Source organism: Leucoraja erinacea, chromosome 46 (genome assembly GCF_028641065.1).
Source record: "Leucoraja erinacea ecotype New England chromosome 46, Leri_hhj_1, whole genome shotgun sequence".
NCBI classification, from domain to species: Eukaryota; Metazoa; Chordata; class Chondrichthyes; order Rajiformes; family Rajidae; genus Leucoraja; species Leucoraja erinaceus.
The window spans coordinates 1284056-1309613 of record NC_073422.1 but is presented as its reverse complement, the minus strand read 5'-3'; the positions used below and the strand labels follow the sequence as shown (position 1 = coordinate 1309613).

The 25558-nt window shown below is 42.9% G+C and overlaps 1 protein-coding gene across 1 annotated transcript in view; it reads right to left on the bottom strand.

The window, feature by feature from the left end:
• The window catches only part of LOC129715014 (potassium voltage-gated channel subfamily H member 3-like), a 915007-nt gene that overhangs the window by 106210 nt on the left and 783239 nt on the right, over window positions 1–25558 (bottom strand). Inside the window, 1 exon segment of the mRNA XM_055664831.1 lies at window positions 24922–25171. Coding sequence (XP_055520806.1) covers window positions 24922–25171 — 250 coding nt within the window.

Here is a 25558-nt window from a genome sequence, read left to right as displayed (position 1 = left end):
ATAATGATTTTCAGTTAATTTATTCTGAATCTGCACTTTGTCACTCTGTCCATCCGCTACCTTCTTCATACCAGTCATCATCATTGATTCTACGTGTGGGAAGGAACTGCAGATGCTGTTTTAAACCAAAGATAGACACAAAATGCTGGAGTAACTCAGCGGTGCAGGCAGCATCTCTGGGTAAAAGGAATGGGTAGTGTTTTGGGTCTGAAGAAGGGTTTCGGCCCGAAACGTCACCCATTCCTTCTCTCCAGAGATGCTGCCTGTCCCGCTGAGATACTGCAGCATTTTGTGTCTATCTTCCATCCCTTGCTGGAAGTAATCCATACTGTGACCCTGGGAGCAACTCTTCAGACAATTAGCGGATTAACGGGCCTGTCCAATTTACGTGTCCTTGGCACACAAATTACGCGACCTCGTGGTTGCGTTGAGGCGCATGGGCATCATATGGCCGTGCGGGGCCGGTCCCACTGAGAAGCGCGGAGGGGTATGGAGTTGTGTGCGACATCGTGCGGGGATCCGGAATCTTTGTAGCGAATGAAATCTTTGCGCGGCAACGGCCTGTCGTGGAACTGACGACCAAAGTGGGACAGGCCCAAGACCCTGGCGCGACGCAGCGTCTCACCTCCAACAGCAGGAGAAGCGGGCAAACAATCGCCGAACTCGGCCTGGGGCTCACGACCGTTGCGGTCCAAATCCCCCCCCCCCCCCACTTCTACTCCCAGAGCGGGGCCAAGCGGGAGGGAGGATGGGGTCTCCCTGTCGGTCTGCTCATGGGCCTGGCCAAGATGTCCCAGCTATGCAGTCTGCTGCCTGCCCCTTTTGCGGGGTTACGTTCGTGCCCGCTTGTCCCTGGAGAGGGATCACGTAGTGTCCACGGGGACTCGGGAGGCCTTCCATGTACGCTGGTCACCACGGGAGATCGAGTATTGTATTGTTGATAAAAATGTTAATATTTTAATTTGATAACTTTGTTTGTAAAAAGCCAATGTAGGCATTCTTTGATCGTGTTACTACTTTGTATTTTTGTTGTTCTGAATAAAAACATTTTGTATGGGGAAAAAAAAAAGAGCGGGGCCAAGAAAATTGAAGATAGACACAAAATGCAGGAATAACTCAGCGGGACTCTGGAGAGAAAGCAATGGGTGACATTTCGGGTCACGACCCTTCTTTCAGACTGAAGAAGAGCCTCGACCCGAAACATCATCCATCCCTTCTCTCCAGAGATGCTGCCGGTCCCGCTGAGTTACTCCTGCATTTTGTGTCTAGCTTCAAATGACGCCACGCGCTCCAGACGGCTGTGCGGGCGCATGAAGTCACATGCGACCTTCGCGGGACCATCGCTCCTCAACACGACCAAGAGGTCGAGTAATTAGCGTGTCAAGGCCACATAAGTGGGACAGGGGGTTATGCTGATAAGAGCGACTAGAGAAAAGCTGCTGTCAGCCAGACCGAATTCCAAATGAGTTTTGGTTAAATCCTTAAATCAAATAGTGAACGGCCTGGATGGAGTAGATGTGGAGAGGATGTTTCCAATAATGGGAGAGTCTAGGACCAAGGTCATAGCCTCAGAATAAAGAGACATTCCTTTAGGAAGGAGATGAGGAGGAATGTGGCTGGCAGCAGAGAACCACCTCCCTGGTGACAACGTTGGATTTATGTCCTTTCTTGAACTGTTATGTCCGTTCCACTTAGGAAACCTGAATGGAAACCTCTGGAGACTTTGCGCCCCACCCAAGGTTTCCGTGTGGTTCCCGGAGGTTTTTGTCAGTCTCCCTACCTGCTTCCACTACCTGCAACCTCCAGCAACCACCTGCAACCCCCGGGAACCGCACAGAAACCTTGGGTGGGGCGCAACGTCTCCAGAGGCTTCCGTTCAGGTTTCCTAAGTGGGACAGGGGCATTACACAATTGTGAAGATTCTCATGCTAAATGAGTTAAAGCATGCCACTTGTAATCAGTTTCAACATGTATTCCACTGGGAGGAAAACCTTTCTCACAAACTGGCAGAAACATTTATTTGACAGCCGCTATATTCCAGCACTTCTGAACAAAAATCTCAGACAAATAGAAAATCTATATCTCAGTGTGATATTCATCCGCTTTGATTAGCTTGGGTTTTTGTGCATTGCGGGGCCAGATTAGGAGGATGTGATGGAAAATTGCAACTATAGTCATAGTGCAGTGTGGATACAGCATGGAAACAGGCCCTTCGGCGCAACATGTCCCAGCTACGCTAGTCCCATCTGCCCGCGTTTGGCCCATATCTCTACAAACCTGTCCTATCCATGTACCTGTCCAACTGTTTCTTAAACGTTGCGATTGTCCCAGCCTCAACCACCTCCTCTGGCAGCTTGTTCCATACACCCACCACCCTTTGCGTGAATTGCCAATTCAATTTGAGCAGAATGCAAGCCATGCTACAATTTCAAGTATAGAAATTTCTTAGTGAATTGCATGTAGATATGAAATGAAAAGTATTGATTACTCAGCAAAATAAAATTTGTTTCACACAGCAACGTTTCATGAGCTACAAGAAGGTTGGTTATGTCCAAAACGACCAGGTCAAATATTTGTTTAAGAGTTGCTTAATATAGTGGATAAGGGAATATCTTTTACTGTATTAATTTCCAGAGTTTATTGTTGAAATACCCAGTGTTTTTTTTATTTTATTAGAAGTTAATACAGCACAAAACAGTACAGTGGAACCTAATTTTAGGTGCCAACTATGTAATACCGTAATCCATTCTATGTACAACCTCTAGTTTTATGTTATAAGAAGGAAGTAAGCAGGACAAGAAAAAGAAAACAATAGAAAGAGGAAAAAGTGGAAAAATAGATGGTAGAGAGTAGAAAAACGTGAAGTGTGTATATAAAAAATAAAAAAGGAAGAGAGAAAGTGGAAAGAAGCAATAGAAGAGAAGGCCCCTTAAAAGAGAATTTTTCAAATCTGTATTCGGAGATGTAACTCTATCCGCGTCATGAACTGAAATCAGCAATCTTTACGGTACCGCTGCATCACATGATTCCAAAAAGTCGATGAAAGGAGACCAACTCCTTAAGAATTGGTCATATTTATCTATTAGTCGGAGTCTCATTTCTTCAAGGCGTGCTATGTCCATCATATTCCTAATCCACATTTTAACAGTTGGTGTGGTTGTATTTTTCCAAAATTTAAGTATCAATTTCTTTCCAATTATTAACCCATAATTAAAAAAAACATTTTGATCTTTATTTAAATTGGTATCTTCTCCTATTATTCCAAATATAATCCATTCCGTTCTGGGTTCTATTCTTGACTTGAAAAGCTTTGTAAATATATCAAGTGGTTAACCCAGTGGTTAAGTGTTAGAATTCTTTTTTTCATTTCAAATATAAACTTTATTCCGAATGAAAAATATATACAAACCAAAATGCATGTAAACACTCTTTGGACATTCTCAGTATCCATATATTCCATAGTGTCTGCACCTGTATTGAAACAAGACATATCCTTGTCTCTGGTGTGCCAGATGGTATCTCTTCACTAGTTTGAGGGCAACCCGCACCAAACTCTACCCCTTAATGTCCAGCAGCAGAAGGACCCTAGACTGTGGTCCTCCCCCACAGAGCCTTTTTTTTTTTTTTTTTTTATCAAAAAATTTATTCAATTATTTAAAAATAATATTTACACTACAATAAAACAAGCCAGAACCCACCACCATAAACACAATACAAACATATATCCATAATAAACTATTATACAATTATGATACAATCCTTATTGAGGATACATTCAACACCCTGCGGAGCCCAGCGGTCCCGGAACTCCCTCAGGGTGCCCACAGACAGGGCGTATTCCCTTTCTAATCCCACCCGGGCACGGACGTAACCCCGGAAAAGGGGCAGGCAGCTGGCCCGGGTACCCCACAGAGCCTTGGTGTTGGCTGCACTGAGCTTCAGTGAGGCTCTACCATTTAAGATAGTATATGACCACTTTACATATCTAGGACTCAAAATACCCCTAAACCCCAAACTTATATTCAAACTCAACTACGCTGATATGATTATAAAGTTAAAACTGACCATAGAGAAATGGAGGATTTTACCCTTGTGTATAGTGGGGCGTATTAACGCTATCAAGATGGTGTCTCTTCCTAGATTCATATAGTTATTCCAAAATCTTCCAATTTTTCTTACTTCATCATTTTTTTTAAAAATTGGACTCCATTATCCTTCCATTCATTTGGGGCTATAAAGCCCACCGTATATCAAAGGCACATCTTCTAAAGCCAAAAAATGAGGGAGGCATGGGCCTTCCTATATTTAGGCACTGCTATTGGGCAGCCAATGCTAGAGCTCTGATTTACTGGCAATGGGGATTCCCAGATAAACCTTTGGATAATAATAATTATGCCCCTTCGTGGCTAAACATTGAAAACACAGCAGTGAAAAATTCCTCCCTCTGTACTTTGCTTTTTTCCAAAACAGAATCCCCACATACGTTGGTTGGTGAGAACTTCATTTTAAGAAATTCTATTCGAATTTTAAATCAGATAAGAAGTTTCAGTACATTGTCAAATGTCTCTATTTACACCCCCATATGTCACAACCACTCCTTTTTGCCATCACAGACGGATGGGGTGTTTGCTGTCTGGAGGGACAAGGGCCTTGCGACCCTCAGAGATCTATATATTGACAAAAAGTTTGCTTCGTTTAATCAGTTGAAATCAAAATTTAACCTTTCCAACTCTCATTTTTTTCGTTATCTCCAAATTAGGTACTACGTTAAAGATCAAATTGCAAATGTTCAAACCATGCCTGACAGTTGCCCACTCAATGAGCTCCTGCAGCTTCCTCCAGACTCCAAACATCTAATATCTCGATTTGTGAGTCTATTCACCACCTCTGTATCCACTACCCATCTGAAAGAAGCCTTGTACTGAATACTGTACTGAATTTCGAGGTGTCTGACGACACTTGGAATGAAGTTCTGACCAGAATCCAAACTTGTTCGATCAATGTCAGGTATAAACTGATTCAGTTTAAAGTCATCCACAGACTCCATTACTCAAAGACCAAATTACATCGAATCTACCCTGCTATTTCTCCATTATGTGACAGATGCAAATGTGCAGATGGTTCTTTAACACATATTTTCTGGCTCTGTCCTCATATACAAAGATACTGGTCTAAAATATTTAAGTGGTTTTCTGGGGTCTATGGAAAAGATATTCTCCCTGATCCAGAACTGGCACTTTTTGGATGCTCAGAGACTGCTTTGTACTTCACGTCTGAAGAACAACAAGCACTGATGCTTGGTATGGTGGCAGCCAAGAAAATGATCCTAACAGACTGGATATCATCTACACCCCCCTGCTTCGAAAAATGGCTCAATGAAATGATAATAATCATACAGATGGAAAGGATACGCTTCTACAACTCCAAGGTACCAAACAACTGTTTGGGGACCATTTATCAACCACCTCAAAGTCCAATAATTTCATAATTTCATATTATCTGCAGTTATGTAGTCCTGTGACCTTTACTTCTGCTTTTGCAATGCCTGACTGTGTAGCACCATGTGGATTGTACCAATACTGTTATGTCTGGCCGCTTTGTTTTATTATTTATTTATTTTTTAAATTATTATTTTTTTCCTTCCTTTTTTTTTCCTGTTGTCTTTTTCAGTTTTTATTTATTTATTTTTTTGTTTGTTTTGTTCTGTTTTGTTAAAAAATTGTATAAAATAATAAAAAATATTAAAACAGAAACAAGACATATCCTTGTCTCTGGTGTGCCAGATGGTATCTCTTCCCTAGTTTGAGGGCAGCCTGCACCAAACTCTACCCCTTAATGTCCAGCAGCAGAAGGACCCTAGACTGTGGTCCTCCCCCACAGAGCCTTGGTGTTGGCTGCACTGAGTTTCAGTGTGTCCCTCAGCACGTACTCCTGCAGTCTGCTGTGGGTCAGTCGGCCACATTCCCTGAAGGAAGTCTCGCTCCGCTGGGAGGCCAACAAGCTATGGGCAGATCAGAGAGTGTTGTTCACCGAGTTCATGGTCTTCCAGCAGCATTTGATGTCCGTTTACAAGTGTGTCTCTGGGAACAACCTGTAAATCACAGTCCTCAGCTGCACCATGACAAAGGTGCGTGAATCCTTCCCTGGACCTTCTTCACAAATCCACACTCCCTGAAGACTAGGGCAACTGTGACCTCTCCATAGCAGCCATGCCAAAGGGACATGGATGGGGATAAGACTGCGATGGTGCAGGACCGATATGACTAGTAGGGCCCCTTTCATTGCCAGTTGAGCAACGTCTTGGAGCTTGTTGGTGATTTTGGGTCATGAACAAGGACTGGGTCCTTGGGCCGCAGGGGATGCAGGATATTCCATACTGACTGCTGCCCAATGGACAGTGGCTGTTCTGGAAAAACCTTTCCACAAAAGAAAAGGTGGTGCAGCAACATCCAGCTGAATGGCACATTGCCCAGTGACGGTGCCAGGCCCATCCATCACACTTATAACCATATAACCATATAACAATTACAGCACGGAAACAGGCCATCTCGACCCTTCTAGTCCGTGCCGAACACGTATTCTCCCCTAGTCCCATACACCTGCGCTCAGACCATAACCCTCCATTCCTTTCCCGTCCATATAACTATCCCATTTATTTTCAAATGATACCAACAAACCTGCCTCCACCACCTTCACTGGAAGCTCATTCCACACAGCCACCACTCTCTGAGTAAAGAAGTTCCCCCTCATGTTACCCCTAAACTTCAGTCCCTTAATTCTGAAGTCATGTCCCCTTGTTTGAATCTTCCCTACTCTCAGTGGGAAAAGCTTATCCACATCAACTCTGTCTATCCCTCTCATCATTTTAAAGACCTCTATCAAGTCCCCCCTTAACCTTCTGCGCTCCAAAGAATAAAGCCCTAACTTGTTCAACCTTTCTCTGTAACTTAGTTGCTGAAACCCAAGCAACATTCTAGTAAATCTCCTCTGCACTCTCTCTATTTTGTTGACATCCTTCCTATAATTAGGCAACCAAAATTGTACACCGTACTCCAAAATTGGCCTCACCAATGCCTTGTACAATTTTAACATTACATCCCAACTTCTATACTCAATGCTCTGATTTATAAAGGCCAGCACACCAAAAATTTATTTACCACCCTATCTACATGAGATTCCACTTTCAGGGAACTGTGCACAGTTATTCCCAGATCCCTCTGTTCACCTGCATTCTTCCATTCCCTGCCATTTACCATGTACGTCCTATTTTGATTTGTCCTGCTTCAGCAGGCAATGACACGGTGCCCACATGCTTGGGCTCTACAGACTGATGCAACCACACACAAAGGAGCCCATCAGTATGAGGGTCACGTTGAGAACATTTATGCCTATGGACCTGTGCATTATCACTCTCCACATTTGATCTCCAGAGCGACCTCCATCCTAAACATGTGCCAGTTATTAGGTTAATTGGCATCTGTAAAATTGACCCTGATGCGTAAAGAATAGATGGGGAAATGGGATAACATAGAACTAGTGGAAACAGGTGATCAAGAGTTGATGTGGACACGGTGGGCAAAGGGCCAGTTTCCATGCTGTATCATTAAACTCTCATCAGGAAGATGGCCTGGGTGATTACCAAGGCGGAAGAACAGGGGACAGGTCACACCTGCAGCAAGTACAGCAACTCCAAGAACTCCTCTCTCTTGATGACTAGACTTATCCCGGTTATGGAGAAGGTATGCTGTCCCAATCATTGTTTGACCCTGGATATCTGCTCAAGCCAGGTTTTTATTGCATATCCCTCTGCGCCAGAACCCCAAATAGTCAGACCTGATGGTGAGGAATATGGGCAGTCAGTTGGGCCAAATGCCGACGAGAATGGCCTCACTCTTCCTGCGGTTGACTGGCTCCCAATGTCAATTCAATCTGGCCCCAGATGTCACTCAATCTGTGGATTGACCTTGGCTCAGTGAGGAAGATGGTGACACTGTCCATGTACAGGGAGGTAGGTTTCTGAGCGTCCTCGTTGCCTGGCAACATCACCTTCTTATGTTCTCAGCCTTCCTGATGGATTCAGCAAGGGGTTTTATGTAACACACAAACAAGGCAGGGGAGCATGGACAACCTTGCCTGACGCCAGACCTCGTGGAGAAGCTGCCTGTTTCCTTCTCGTTGTTTTGGACTGCACCACAGATAACTGTGTAGTGCAGTTGGATCCAGATTCCCTCCCCAAAGACCATCATGTCACAGAAGGAATATAGCTGACTTGGCAGAAACACAATATTGTCTTTGCAGGATTTTACCTGGGTTCCAAGTGTTTATAAGTAGTGCTTTACAAACCTGGGTGGTAGTTTATGGGAAATTTACAATGTCAAGGTGTAAATAGATAGAGAGAAACAATGTCCACAGATTGAAGAAGGAACTTGACCCAAACTGCCATCTATTCCTTTTCTCCAGAGATGCTATCTGACCCGCTGAGTTACTCCAGCTTTTTGTGTCGATCCACAGCTTGGGAATCAAGGGCCAAGGTCTGATACGTTTGTTCACCTCACACCCATTGTGATATGTTAATCCTACAATTACTACTGTTATCCAAGTCACTATCACCAGCACAATAATACTTTATTAACCAAGTATGTTTTGCAATATACCAGGAATTTAATTTGCCTAGTCAGTCATACAAATAAAAAGCAACAGAACACACAAAATATATTTTAATATAAACATCCACCACAGTGACTCCTCCACATTCCTCACTGTGATGGAGGTAAAAATGTTTAGGGCCAGAGCAAAGCAAATTAAACCTGGATGATTCAGGAATGAAGAACAAAGATAACACAAAGAGGATGTCAGAAATTGGGAGCATTCTTCTATAAATGCTAAAGAAAGACACAATATGATGAAGTAACTCAGCAGCCAATTGTCTCTTGTGCCAGGTCAATTTGCACTGTTATATCTGAGAGGGAGAAGTGATTGTTATCCCAGTTTATTAAGGGGTAATGGGGAAAAGTATGGAGTTAGGTCACGGATTATCCATCTATCTTTAAGAGCCAGTTAATTCCTCAGAAGATTTTTGCCATCATAAATATTACTTTCCAAAACACATTCCGATCTTCGCTAACGTTTATTGCTCAATGAACTGTCCAATGTGTCTGCAAAGCTGTGGCAAGCTAGAATTTCATTGTTCCAGATCATATCCGATGCATTGGATAACTGAACACACACTCCATCTATACATATTTTAGTTTGCCTTGTACAAATTGTACACCAAGTTTAATGCATCCTACAGCTTTAAAGATACTTTCTCTCCAGGGATGCTGCCTGGCATGCCAAGTTACTCCAGCATTTTGTGTCTATCTTTGGTTTAAACCAGCATCTGCAGTTCATTCATACAGCTTCATTGATAATTCAGACAGATCTCGTACTACAAATAGTGTCACTAGCTTTGTTTTCACTACCTGTCCTCATTGATCTGGAACTATGAAATTACAACAAATTGTGTACGCAGCCCAGACCATCGCACAAACCAACCTCCCTTCTATTGACTCAATTTATACCTCACGCTGCCTCGACAAGGTCAGAAGCATAATCAAGGACCAATCTCACCCTGGGCACTCCCTTTTCTCCCCTCTCCCATCAAGCAAAAGGTATAATAGTGTGAAAACACACACCTCCAGATTCAGGGACAGTTTCTTCCCACCAGTTATCAGGCAACTGAAACATCCTAGCACAACCAGTGAGCAGTGCTGAACTACTATCGACAACTTTGGTGACCCTCGGACTGTCCTTGATTGGACTTTGCTGGTTTTACCTTGGTTATTCAAAGTTCATGCATCTATACACTGTAAATGGATCGATTGTAATCATGTATTTTTCATATGAAGAAAGACTGGATAGACTCGGCTTGTACTCGCTAGAATTTAGAAGATTGAGGGGGGATCTCATAGAAACGTACAAAATTCTTAAGGGATTGGACAGGCTAGATGCAGGAAGATTGTTCCCGATGTTGGGGAAGTCCAGAACAAGGGGTCACAGTTTACGGATAAGGGGGAAATCTTTTAGGACCGAGATGAGGAAAACTTTTTTCACACAGAGAGTGGTTAATCTCTGGAATTCTCTCCCGCAGAAGGTAGTTGTGGCCAGTTCATTGGCTATATTTAAGAGGGTGTTAGATGTGACCCTTGTGGCTAAAGGGATCAGGGGGTATGGAGAGAAGGCAGGTACAGGATACTGAGTTGGATGATCAGCCATGATCGTATTGAATGGCCGAATGGCCTACTCCTGCACCTATTTTCTATATTTCTATGTATTGTCTTTCTGCTGTCTGGTTAGACAGTGCCACTCGGCCTGTCCTGTGTACGTCACTCATCACACAGGATCCTGGCATTACAGCATACACCAGCAAGAAATACATCGATTTAAAATTAAAACAAACAGTTCAGCCAGTATTAGATTTTGCTGACATACTTGAGGAAAGAAGCAAAGACATTAGAATAGGTGCAGAAGAGACATAATCAAATGGTTATACAGCTGAATAATTCTGTATCTGTGGATAGAGTGGTTGGTTCTTGGACTTAAGAAACTCTCCGTGGACAGTTCAAGTTGCTAGGGATCAGATGGCTGTATTTAAAAGCGTACAGGCCAAGTACAAATTCTTACAGGTGCAGAGAGCACAATTTTGAGGTCGAAATGTCAAGTCCAAATCCAAACATGGGTTCCCATTTAAATGAAGATCCGTGAGACATGAGATTTAATCATCAGCTACAGACACATCCTGCTTTTCATTTTGCTATCTCTTCCTCCATTGCTTCAAATTAAAACAGTAGGTGGTGCATATTCTGCTGCTGAATCCGCCGACTTAAACTGAAGGAAAAAACTGACAGCATAGAAAGATAAAAATTGGTTCAGGAGGAGGCCATTCAGCCCTTCTCCCCATGGCTGATCTTCCCCAATCAATAACCCATGCCTGCCTTCTCCCCATATCCCTTGATTCCACTAGCCCTGGAGCTCTATCTAACTCTCTCTTAAATCCATCCAGTGACTTGGCCTCCACTGCCCTCAATTCCACAAATTCACAACTTTCTGGGTGAAAACGTTTTTTCTCACCTCAGTCTTAAATGACCTCCCCTTTATTCTAAGACTGTGGCCCCCTGGTTCTGGACTCGCCCAACATTGGGAACATTTTTCCTGCATCTAGCGTCTCCAGTCCTTTTATAATTTCATATGTTTCTATAAGATCCCTCCTCATCCTTCTAAACCCCAGTGAATACAAGCCCAGTCTTTTCAATCTTTCCTCATATGACAGTCCCGCCATCCCAGGGATCAATCTTGTGTACCTACGCTGCACTGCCTCAACCACAAGGATGTCCTTCCTCAAATTAGGAGACCAAAACTGTACACAATACTCCAGATGTGGTCTTACCAGAGCCCTACACAACTGCAGAAGAACCTCTCTACTCCTATACTAAAATCCTCTTGTTATGAAGGCCAACATTCCATTAGCTTTCTTCACTGCCTGCTGTACCTGCACGCCAACTTTCAGTGACCGGTGTACAAGGACAGTCAGGTGTCGCTGTACCTCCCCCTTACCTAACCTAACCTCATTGAGATAATAATCTGCCCCCATAATGCTGCTCTTGCTATGAAGGCATCACTAACAATGGCATTGAACCAGACATGCAATTCAAGTGCACAATCATTTAGGACCTAACCCATGTGCATGACCGTTACAGGTCAAGAGAGCTTTACAATACCAACAGTGGCCTGTACGGGTCACTGACTGTCATAAGTAGAACACAGACTAATCATTCTGACATGACGTTTCCCGCTGTTATCTTTAAACAAATAACAGAAGAATTGTACGTCAGGGAGAATTTGTACTTCACTGAATAGTGAAAGACCTTGATAGAGTGGATGTGGAGAGGATGTTTCCACTAATGCAAGAGTCTAGGACTAAAGGTCAGTCTCATAATTAAAGGATGTTCCTATAGGGAGGAGATGAGGAGGAATTTCTTCAGTCAGAGGGTGGTGAATCTGTGGAATTATTTGCCACAGAAAGCTGTGGAGGTCGTCAATTGATATTTTTAAGGCATAGATAATTTTTTGATTAGTACGGGTGTCAGGGGTTATGGGAAGAAGGCAGGAGAATGGGGTTGAGAGGGAGAGATAGATCAGCCTTGATTGAATGGCAGACGTGATGAGCCGAATGACCTAATTCTGCTCCTATCATTTATGACATGATCAAATGTATGATATAACCATATAACCATATAACAATTACAGCACGGAAACAGGCTATCTCGGCCCTACAAGTCCATGCTGAACAATTATTTTCCCTTAGTCCCACCTGCCTGCACTCATACCATAACCCTCCATTCCCTTCTCATCCATATGCCTATCCAATTTATTTTTAAATGATACCATCGAACCTGCCTCCACCACTTCCACTGGAAGCTCATTCCACACCGCTACCACTCTCTGAGTAAAGAAGTTCCCCCTCATATTACCCCTAAACTTCTGTCCCTTAATTCTGAAGTCATGTCCTCTTGTTTGAATCTTCCCTATTCTCAAAGGGAAAAGCTGGTCCACATCAACTCTGTCTATCCCTCTCTATCCCAAGATATGTCAAACTCAGTTTCTGAAACTGCATTCCTTTGTAGTATTTGTTTTCCTTGAGTATACAATAGGCACAGTGTTCAATGTAACTTTTTTGAAATGACCAGAATTGAACCCCAGTAAGTGCCTCTCCACTGAATAATCCCAAGCATACATCAAAGCTCTCGTATGCATCATTAACTGTCCTTTGCATTGCCACAAAATTATTTTTCTGATATCCAACACCTACTATTCGTTAATGATGAAATGTGTTAAATTCAAATTAGCCCGCAGATCTCACAAGCAAATATCATCCATTTACTTAGGATATTTGATACACAAAAGGGCGGCACAATGGCAGAGTTGCTGCCTGACAGCACCTATTCAATCCCGACTACGGGTGCTGTCTGTACGGAGCTTGTACGTTCTCCCCGTGACCTGCGTGGGTTTTCTCCGGGATCTCTGATTTTCTCCCACACTCCAAAGAAGTACAGGGTTGTAGCTTAACTGGCTTGGTATAAAATGTAAAATTGACCCTAGTGTGTGTAGGATTGTGTTAATGTGTGGGGATCACTGGTCAGCGCAGACTCGGTGGGCCAAAAGGCCTGTTTCGCGCTGTATCGCTAAACAAAACTAAATTAAACTAAAATAAATCTCAGATTTGTATATTTTCTACTGAATAAATTCAGACTACAAATAATCCTTTTGTTGCACTTTTAAAATAAATTACTCTAAGTATATAGGAATCGGTGAGAAGTACAACATTCGTTGTCTATTTTCCTAATGCCTTTAAACTGATTACGGTGTCATTGGGCAATTAAAGTAAAATATATTGCAAAGGGTTGGAAGTCCACATAGACTGCTTTCCTTTATTGAAGAATATTACTGAAGCATTGGGTTAAATAAATAACTAAAACTTTAGGAGAGGAGAACCTCTGTCCCCTGTCTCCATCAATGGTGTGGATGTGCAGTTTACCTGGGAGTACAAATACCTTGGAGTGTACCTGGACAGTAAACTGGACTGGTCCAGGAATGCTGAGGCCTTGTACGAGAAGGGACAGAGTTGGCTGTACTTTTTAGAAAGTTCTGCTCCTTCAATGTCTGCAGTGAGATGCTGCAGATGTTCTCCCAATCGGTGGAAGCCAGTGCCATCTTCTTCGCTGCTGTGTGCTGGGGCAGCAGGGCGAAGGCTGCAGACGCCAATAGGATCAACAAACTCATCAGGAAGGCTGGCTCCATCCTGGGGGCGGAGATTGATTCATGGGAGATGGTCATGGAGGGGAGGATGCTCCTCAAACTGCGGAGAATCCTGGACAACACACCTCACCCTCTCCATGATACACTGGCCAACCTGAGGAGCACCTTCAGCAACAGACTGGTTTCACCAAGATGCAGCACAGAACACCACAGGAGATCCTTCTTCCCTGTGGCTATCAAACTGTACAACCCCGTGGCCAGTATTGGTGGCAGCACAAGTTTTTAATATTAATTTACTGGATATAGCTGCCATTTTATTGCAGAATCACAGTAATAAGATCTGAATCTGAACCTGAAACTCCTGCAGTTCTCGTTCTGATCGCAAACTAGGCCTTAATTTGAGTAGAGGATGAGTGGATTTTTTACAATTTATTTAGAGAATGCGAGTTCGGTGTTCCGTCTGCGCATGCCCAGGTCAAAGGTCGCTCTGCATAAACATTGCAGTGGAGCTGTGGAACTGTGGAAACATTTCATCCGTCTTTTACAGCTTTGATTCTTCTAGGTAAGAAAATACTGTGTTCAAACTATGAATTAGTTATATTAATTCTCTTGTTAAAAGCTAAGATTATTTTGTAGTTTTTATTGCTTCATACTTCGTTGTATTGTATTGTATTGTATTGTATTCAATTTATTGTCATTGTCTCAATTTGAGACAACGAAATGAATTTTCCTTACAGGCAGTATCATTAAAAAAAATCACAAAGAAATTATAAAAATAAATAATAAATAAATAATAAAACATATTAAAAATAAAATTGAAATTGAATTAAAATTTAAAAAAAAGCACAAATACAGAAGTCCACGACACAACATAACATAAATGGCACCCAGGTGAGGACGGCACCATAGTCCAGCCAGCCTCCCCTCCGTGTTCATCCGTGGACGGGGCCTTCCAAGCACCCGCAGTCGCCGCCCCGGGTGGCCCGATGTTCAGGCCCTCACGCCGGGCTGGTGGAACGCCGACGCCGAACCCCGACGGTGAACATCCTCCTCCTCAGCGGCCCGGACCTCCTGGATCAGCCGCCTCCCGCTGCCGGAGTCTGCAGCTCCTGAGTCCGCAGGCCGAGCCGGGCAGAGTCACAGGACCCCGCGTTGATTAGTCAGCGCCGCCCGCGTTGGGAGCTCTGCAAACCGCAGCTCCGTGATGTTGGTGCAGCAGGTCCAGCACTCCGGGCTCCAAACGGCGACCCCCGGTAAGGCATTACCAGCCCCGCGATGTTCCAGCGCTGTCCCGCCGCTGCTGGAGCTCCGGTCGATCCCGTCAGGAAAGGCCGCGCCAATCCAGGTAGGTAGGCCGCTGTGGGGGAGGGGGGGGGCGAGGACGCGACTCGAATAATAGTCGCGTCCTCACCAGGAAGCGGCTGAAGGACGGTATCCTCCGCACCGTGCCCTCTTCCCCCACATAAAAACACCAAAAAAACACAAAAAAACACACTTTTACATAACTAAATAAACAAAAAAACAAAAAGATACCGGGCTGTAGGTGGAGGCTGCTGGCACCAGCGCCACCGGAAGTACAATACAGTACAAGTTGAGTGAGCGAGGTCGGAGTCCATGTTCTCCGGCCCTGCGGGTGCTGTTGAGTTGCTGTCCCCGTCCCCTCCTGGGTGTCCCATCTCAGTCCGGAGGCTGTCGGATCGCCCGGCGGGGCAGGTAGAGTTGAGCTGGGGTTGGCCCTTCTTCTATACACTAGCGGTGGGCCGCAGATGGTCTGGGTTCGCCCTGGATGTCTCGGGGAGGGGGGGACGGGACACCGGGATGGGGACGGGGATGGGGACGGGGACGGTACAGTGGCGGTTTGGAAGCACTTGCGGCGCTGGGGACTCGGGTTCGATCCTGGTTGCGGATGAGGCATGGTCAGCTACCGAGAATGTCCCTCCGTTGGTCCAGTCTCTCCCCCCGTCTCCCACTCGCGTCTTCCCCCTCTCTCTCGCAATTACACCCCGCTCTCCTGCTACCTGGCACCCCGTTCCTCAGATTAAATATACTTTTACATGTAAATCATGAATAAAGATAATAACATAATACACAGTTTATACAGTAATTCGTTCGATTATGGTGAATGACCTTTGACAAATCCCATGATTCCTTGCGTTTTTCAGAATACCGAACTCGCTTATTAGCCATCAAGTGGCAAATAGAAATTAGACATTTGACAGATCTTTGTAGGAAGGAACTGCAGATGCTGGTTTAAACCCAAGATAGTCACAAAATGCTGAAGTAACTCATCTCTAGAGAGAAAGAATGGGTGAAGTTACGGGTCGAGACACTTCTTCAGACTGAGTCTTATTCTACAGAATTTTCTCCACCCACCCCCTCCTGTAACACAACAAAGTGATCTGCATAAATACCTCAGTTGTTCCTCAAAGGACATTAGGGCTGGTACAATAATGTTGTCAAATATAAATTGCTGCGTTGCTCTCAGTCATAAAAATTCAAATAAAAACAATCTCACTTACATACAATGGGGATAAAAGTATTTCATGGTGGTATATTTACTCAGTAAACATCTATTGTTCAATAACCACAGAAATAAAGCATGCCCAGTGATCAAATATATTTAAACACTTATTTTTTGTTGTACCAAGATTGAAAATGGTTAAAGTACACACATGTGTACCAACAGGAGCACTAATTAGACCTGCAATTATCCATCTGTTAGCATCTCATCATGCACCAATGCTGAGAGAATGTGCAAAAATACTCAAGATAAACTGGTTGTGGGAATTCCAACAGGTCAAAGTCACCAGCTGTGGTGAGAAGAACCTTAACGCCTGAATAATCTGAAAAAGTCCCCCGATCCTTGCTCCCTGTATCATTTGATGCTAATAAATGTGAGGCTGATCGCAGCCAAAAAAGAATCTCAAACAACATAACCTTTTCTAATCTCAGAATACCAACAACATCTCCTCTGAATAATAATAAAGCTTTATTTTAGACACAGGTCCATATAACACATCATACAGTATAAGGAGATACAAAAAATACATTAAAAATTGCATATTAGCCTATAAGATATACAAGCTATTGCACCAATGCCATCTTAGCCTAGAAGTGAATCTATAGCAGCTTTTCAGAGGGCTGACTAAGGCTTCAATTATGTGGTTCTCTGACTTGTCCAGGCGACACATAAAACTAAACATCAGCTGTCTTAAGAGTGCCTCACAGGTTGGCACTCTAGTGGACACAAACAATTGACTGGCACTATGCCACCTAGGGACACGAAGTAGCAACCTCATTGCATCATTGTATGCTACCTTAAGCCTCTGTATACTCTTTTTCTTATACCTAGACCACAATTGAGCAGTATATAACGGTGTGATATAGGTTGTGAACAAGGAACACTTCACAGAGTCAGAGCACATAGAAAACTTCCTTATAAGTATGTTAGCTTGAAAATAAATGTTACAGCGCTGTCGGTAGAGGTCTTTGTCATCCGTCCAGTCATCGGATATGACATGACCTAGGTATTTAATTTCCTCACACACAGCAAGAGGACTGTCTGACAAATAAAAGGTCGGAAAAGTTGATTTCCTGTCCTCAGCGCTTCTAACTACCATTATGCGGCTTTTCTTAGCGTCATACTTTATGTCATAATCAAGGCCATACTGAGAGCACACCTTCAGCATCTGCTGCAGCCCAGCACTATATGGACAGAGCAGGACCAGGTTGTCTGCATACATCAGATGATTAACAATAGTGTTGCCCACAAGACAGCCAGTTTTTAACCTATTTAACTGATTTGATAATTCATCCATATAAACATTAAATAAAATAGGAGACAAAATTCTTCCTTGCCGCACTCCGTTACTAACACAGAATGGAGCAGATACAACATTGTCCCATTTAACCTGAAACGTTTGAGAGGCATACCAAAACACTAAAATTCTCACTAAAAATTTAGGGGCACCTCTATTTAGCAATTTTACAAACAATTGTTCATGATTAATTCTATCAAATGCCTTGGACGCATCAATAAAACATAAAAATACAGATGAATTCAGGCTTGTGTGCCTGAACACAATCTCTTTAAGAGCATAGATACACTGGTCAGTTCCATGTTTACTTTTGAACCCAAACTGATTGTCAGTAGTAAGGACATACATTTCTAGCTTTGTTAGCAGTATTCTCTCCAGTACTTTAGACAAGATACTGGCTAATGCAATAGGTCAATAATTGTCAATACTGTTGAGCTTACCAGCCTTGTCTTTAAGCACAGGCACTAACATTACAGACATAATAGCATTTGGCAAGACACCATGAACCAGACAACCATTAAAGCACATGGAAAGTAAAGGGCAGAGCTTATAGCTGGCATATTTTAGATGTTCTGCAGTAATGCAGTCCATACCGCAGGCTTTGTTGTTATCCAACATGTTAATGGCATCATAGACATCTGCTGCCCTAACTATCATATCTGCTGAGAGATCAATATGTTCATGATTGATTCTAACTGGGTTACTTTTAACACAGTTAAAAAGGTTACAGTAGTGCTCACGTCAACTCTCAGCTATTTTTTCTGGGCTACTAACACCTTCAATGTCAGACGGTAGGGGTGTTTTATTGTTATTCATTACTTTGACCTCTTTCCAGAAGTTAGTAAGGTTGTTATTCTGTAGCTTTCTGGCAAGCGAGTCTTCTCTCATTGTGTTTTAATTTTTCTTAATAACACTCTCTTGCCTCAGCGTACTGCTCAGCCACAAACTCATTCCACCCAGGTCTGATGTTGGGTACCATATAAACCATATAACCATATAACAATTACAGCATGGAAACAGGCCATCTCGACCCTTCTAGTCCGTGCCGAACACATAATCTCCCCTAGTCCCATATACCTGCGCTCAGACCATAACCCTCCATTCCCTTCCATCCTTGTAACTATCCAATTTATTTTTAAATTATAAAAACGAACCTGCCTCCACCACCTCCACTGGAAGCTCATTCCACACAGCTACCACTTTCTGAGTAAAGAAGTTCCCCCTCATGTTACCCCTAAACTTCAGTCCCTTAATTCTCATGTCATGTCCCCTTGTTTGAATCTTCCCTACTCTCAGTGGGAAAAGCTTTTCCACGTCAACTCTGTCTATCCCTCTCATCATTTTAAAAACCTCTATCAAGTCCCCCTTAACCTTCTGCGCTCCAAAGAATAAAGCCCTAACTTGTTCAACCTTTCTCTGTAACTTAGTTGCTGAAACCCAGGCAACATTCTAGTAAATCTTCTCTGTACTCTCTCTATTTTGTTGACATCCTTCCTATAATTAGGCGACCAAAATTGTACCTTACATTTACTTTTACGAAAGGGTTCACTGGAAGCATTGAGACTTTTCACAATAACATCATACATGGCACAGAGTTTTTCAGCATGTTGCACGTCCTTACAATTCATATCTGAGCACATTAGGGCCTCTTGAGGCAATTCAATATTATTTAAAAAACTGTCTGTTCACAGTGAGTATCCAGCCACAACCTCTCTGCTCAGTTTTGACCAGTCCAGTTTACTTGAGGAAGCAACATTATTATTACTGGACAGCAGGGGGACATTCTCAACATTTAACCGTGCAGCAATAGGTATGTGATCAGAGGTGGCAAGTTCATAACAAATCTCCACCTTTTCCAGTGAGGCATGAGAATCAGCTGTGGTCACAATATGGTCTAGCCAAGATGTTGTGTGCCACGCCTCACTAACATAGGTAAAACTTGTGTCAGGCAACAGAGCTTTACTCGATAGAATTAATTTAGACTCATTACAAAACTGCTGCAGGTGTGCTGCAAATAAAGATGTGCTATCTGACATGTCAGCATTAAAATCACCCATGACGTAGACACAAGATGAGCTGTTGTCCTCTATAAAGGACTGAATAAAAGCTAACCTGTTCAGAAATTCGTCCTCATGCTCATATGATTCATACGGTGTATAAACATTTAAGACAGTAAATTTCTTTTTATTATAATTACACTCCAGCCCTATGGCCCAGTCAACATTTAGACGCACCACCTTCACCAGTGAGTCATGTTTGATGTTCCACAGTATAGCTACATCACCAGCTATCCTACCCCGAACCAGCCTCGTACTGAGGTTGGTAGTGGACTCTCCAGCCCCATGGAAGTTCATGTGTAGAGTGTTCAACTTATCCAGATCTTGCTTCGCCAGCCAAGTTTCTTGCAGGCACAGAATGTCACATTGGTCCAGCAGTGTGTCCACCACCAAACGTCTTGATCTATCAGTAGCAGAATGTCCTACTCGCAAACCGCGAGTGTTGTATGAAACCACATGCATTTAATGTGTTTTGTCACTCCCAGCAGAACAGCTGGCCTTCATCCCGTCCTCGCCCACAGATGCGACAAGCACCCCAGCATCGTTACCGTGCAGCAGCTCCTCATCCTGAGAGCGAGGGGCATCCTCTGGACCAGACGGGCCTCCGTCTGCTCCTCTAGGGCGACGAGGCTCATAGTAGCGTCGGACAAAAGACCCAGTGGGCCACAGCTGCGGATCGTACAGTTCCGCCACATCACTACATTCAGCGGTGACACAGAAGGAGCTGAATCTACTCTGTGTCATCTCTATTTTTCTACATATCACTTCCCGACCCAGCTTCGTTTTCAAGTAGTCACTGAGAGTGTTGGCGTCCACGCTGAGATCAAACTTTGTAGCAAATACCTTTACCATCTTTGTTTTGACAGGCAGTATATCGCTAACCACACCAGTCCAGATTATGCCGGTCTTCTTTCTCACATGCCTCGCTGGAGTTTTTACAGTGCGAGGTGTAGGGCGTTGATGGGCAGAGTTCTCAGGTACCTGCTTCAGTCGGCGCCCTTCCTTCACCACCATACTCCACGGGGGGGTCTGCGTTCGTCCCAGGGCTGGATCTACAGGCTGGGCTGGTTGTCTATCGTCTGTCCCGCCAGGCGTTGCTGTCAACCATCCATTAACCACAGAGGGAGTGCAGGGGGCAGGATCAGGGCACAGTGGCTTCTCCGTCACAGTGGAGGAAAGACTTGTCGCACTGGGCGCAGGGCCCGGTTGTACCTCCACTTTGTTCTAAATATACACTCACGCATGGCCATTCTCCATAGCAATAAATACAATGCTAACTCAAGACATCTCAGTTTTGTGGTGACCTGGAACTCAAGACATCTCAGTTTTGTGGTGACCTTGGATAGATAGCTAAATCATTAGGAACATCATAGACTCATACAGAATGGAAACAGGCCCTTCACCCTAACTGGTTAATCCCAACAAGATCCTCAACCAAGCTAATACTATCTGCCTGCTTTTTGTCCATAACCTTCAATGCCTTTGCTGTCCATGTACCTGACCAAGTGCCTTTTAAATGTTGTTAAAGTACTTGCCTCAAATATCTCTTCTGGAAGCTCATTCCATATATCCTCCACCCACTGTGAAAAATTCCCACCCCAGGTTCCAAGCTATCTGTGATGTTTACTCATTTTTTCAATAGGATTGAAAATATATTGGTAAGCTCAAAGGTTCAATGTAAACAATTTAGCAGACCAGATAAATATAGCTCACTTACAGTCTTAATATCAAAATCTAAGAGTAGAAAATTACAGTAATTAATGAAATACTCTGAGTGATTTAATTTTTCGACCACTTTATGCCTGGTGTGTAGTTCAACAAATCAAACATATAATTCAAGGAAAGTAAGAAAGGTATAATGCAGAAAAAAATCCAGGCATAGTATTACATTCTGATGGCTTGATCAAGATTATCTTTCACTTTCATTTGTCATTCAGCGCCTCCATCCTTTAATGCATTATAAATATTATCGGCAATATTCTAAGCAGCCAGTTCTTATGAAGTGTTAGAACTCAAAGTTATTCTGTCTTTCTTCAGATGTTCAGAAATTAACATAGAATAACATTGTAAATATTTAGTAAGCCTACTAAATATTTCCAATACTAGCTCCTATTATTTCACACATTTTGTTAATCAAATAACAGTGACGTGAACTGAAATTAATTTTAGAATTTATACAGAATCTTGTGGGTAGTAGAATTAATAGAGTCATAGAGGGACACTGTGTGGAAACTGATCCTTTGGCTAACTTGCCCACGCCGGCTAACATGTCCCAGCTGCATTAGTCCCACCTGCCTGCGCTTAGTCCATATCCCTGCACACCTGTCCTATCCATTTACCTGTCTAGCTGCTGCTTAAACATTGGGAGAGTCCTTGCCTCAAATACCTCCTCTGGCAGCTTGTTCCGTACACCCACCACTCTTTGTGTGAAAATGTTGAATTGAATACATTTTATTAGCCAATAATGTATATATACAAGGAATTGGCCTTGGTGCTTTGCTCGCAAGGATAACAACACGATATACAGTCGACAATTACGAAATAAAACAGTATAATTTAGACATCTGAAGAATGAAATAAAATTCGGGAGCAAATGGAGTGGAGTTACTGCTCGTGGATAAAAGCTGTTTTTAAGTCTGGCTGTGGCGGCTTTGACAGTCCGGAGTCGACTCCCAGAGAGAAGCACTTCAGAGTTTGTGGCCAGGGTGAGAGGGGTCAGAGATGATCTTACCCACTCGCTTCCTGGCCCTTGCAGTGTACAGTTCATCAATGGGGGGAAGGTTGCAGCCAATAACCTTCTCAACTGATCGAACCATTCACTGCAGCCTCCGGATGTCGTGTTTGGTGGCTGAGCCAAACCAGACCATGATGGAGAAGGTGAGGACAGACTCTACGATGGCAGTATAAAACCAGACCCCTCAGATTCCTATTAAATCTTTTCCCCTTCACCTTAATAGGACATGTTTGTTTGGAAATGTTTAAAAAAAGTAAACATGAACAGGTTATTGTCCTCTCAACACCACTTTAATATATTGCCACAGGCTCTTAATTTATATCTCTTGATGGAGAAAATTAAACGTAAATGGAAGTACACATAAATCAACTTGTCTCAATATAATATTTACACATCCTGAATAACATGTCTGTACTGTGGGCATAAATTTATCTTCGTACCTTTCAATTTCATGTAGACAGGTAATCATTCAATACATGTTTTAAGAAATTGACTGGTTGTGCATCCACTAACCTAATTAGATATCTGCCTGATTAGTTGCAACCTCTGACTCAGATAAATTCTATGAAATAACAATGCCAATGGAATGGACAATGAAATATTGGAATTATGAAGCAGATCTTATTTCCCTCTCATGCTGTTTCATATCATTGTTATTGGTCACCTTGTAAATCCACCAAGAAACATACTGCAGGAGTAACTCAGTGGGTCAGGCAGCATCTCTGGAGGACATGAATAGGTGACGTTTCAGGTCGGGACACTTCGTCGGTCAGTAAGGTTCTGAACTGAAATGCCACTGAAACCATTTTCTTCGGTGAAGCTGCCTGATCTGTTGTGTTACTCCTGCATTTTATGGCTATCTTTAGTTTAAGAACATGCTACTTTTCTGTCTAAAAGACGAGCTGATGTACTCTTGCTCTGAATTGCTCATAGGAAGAAAAAAGAGGATAAAGATGAAGATATTCATACAATCCATGAACAAAGGAATAGCAGGAATATTTAATTAAAATGTTGCACAAATTTTAAATTGATGATTGTAGAAGTGGGATTGTTGTGTACTGAACATGATTACAGCAAAAGGCACGCCGACCACAAACATTGTTCAGAAATTATGTTTTGAATGGTAAGGGTAAGTCAGGTGTTCAAGAAAGCAGCATGTCTATTCTTGAAAGGCCAAATGGTGTTAGTCTTAAGCCGGTGCACATAGCTATGGATCGAATGAGGAATAAAGTCGCAGAGGACACAGGGGAGACTAATTTTGCTGAATCTATTTTGTCGTATAGAGGCAGTCTGGTTAACAAATAGATCTTAAGAGGAAATGTCAGTTAAGCCTCCATTTTATACAAAGGTCAAGGTCAAAGGTCAAAAACATTATTTGCCATGTGTGCTTACACACATAGGAACTCTTGTGCGATTGTTCAGAGAGTCAAGTCAAGTTAAAAAGACACACAAAAGACACATAATCTATAAAAACTTATACTTTTCTAGAACTAAAAAAGTAAGAAAATGCCTAAAACCCTATATAAAGGGGAAAGTGAGAGCATTGTAAATTACACAACACATTCTTGGTAAAGGAGTTGAAGCAATTGCTTGGAATGAATTCATATACAACAGATGAATCTCTCTCATTGTGACCCATTCACTTTTTTTGATCTGCAATTTCTCTGTTAGACTAGATTCTAAACTCTGTTTATTTTCACATTTGCACTACCTGATGTATGATATGATTTGCCTGGATAGCATAAAAAACAGATTTTCACAGTGTCTCACCGGGTTTTAGATTAACACCGATATCAATTGCTTCCATGCACTCACATTCTCCTGTTGATGATGACCAGAACAATAAGCAGTACTCAATCTGTGGCATAAAAGGAAATATAGTTCTAAAATAACCTATCTTCCCATCTGACTGTCTGTGGTGATGTGCTGTGTGTTGGCTGTCTGTCACACAGCATGTCTTACATTGGTGAATATACATTAGATATACATCAGAAGAATATGGAATGGAATACTTTATTGTCACGTAACAAGGCAGTGAGATTCTTTGCTTGCAACCCAATGTATGCAAATAGCAGCCACCTACGTTGCTGACAAAGTTAAAAAGCCCGCCCGGCTCCTCAATTGTTCCCCCCCACCTCACGGTTATACATCATTAGCTGTCTATTCCTCCAGTTCTGCATCACACAGAAATAGTGGAAAACATACTGGTCAATTCAAGTGTATAGGAAACATAGAAAACATGTGCAGGAGTAGGCCATGCGGCCCTTCGAGCCTGCGCCGCCATTCAATATGATCATTCAAGATCATTCAATATGAACTGCAGATGCTGGTTCACACCAATGATAGACACAGAATGCTGGAGTAACTCAGCGGGACGGGCAGCATCTCTGGAGAGAAGGAATGGGTGACGTTTCGGGTCGAGACCCTTCTTCGGACTGTCAAGACTGTTTTTTTTTTTCAAATTATCAGCAACCTGTGCGGTAGTGGGTGTAGATGTCAATAACATGCATCCACTTACCTAGAATGGCCAGCACAGTGTTGTCCTTCAGGACCTCCATGGAACCTGAGCAGACAAAGTAGATGGCTTGCAGAGCATCGCCCTGGCGGATGAGGTATTCCCCAGGGGCACAGAAAGAGGTTTTGATGCTGAGGGAGAGAGATCGAAGGCACCCACGGCTAGATGATTCAAATATAGGCAGCTGAAGGATTTCTTTGTTTAGGTGCATTGCAATGTCTGCCCGTAGCTCGTCAGGAAAATCTTTCAGAAGCTATGGATGGAATGACAATAGAGACAGCTTCATTAGAACCGACACAACAGAAATCTTATCCCCTGGTCAAACAAAGAGCACATTTTTCAATAAACCTGCAGATATCATTGATCCCAGCGTTTGTAAACTTTATCTCACCACCATCTAAACAGAATCCAGTAGGTGTTATTTTCGAAAGACCTGCTATATACACTCACAATAACTTAATAGAAACTTGGACATCAAAGGAGCATAAGTGCAAGTAGTCAAGAGTCAAGTCAAGAATGTTTTATTGTCAATATGTCCCTGAGAGGACAATGGCATTCTTACTTGCTGCAGCACAACAGGATAGCGACATGAAACAGTGTTACAGTTATCTAGCTACACAGCGTAGAAACTGGCCCTTCA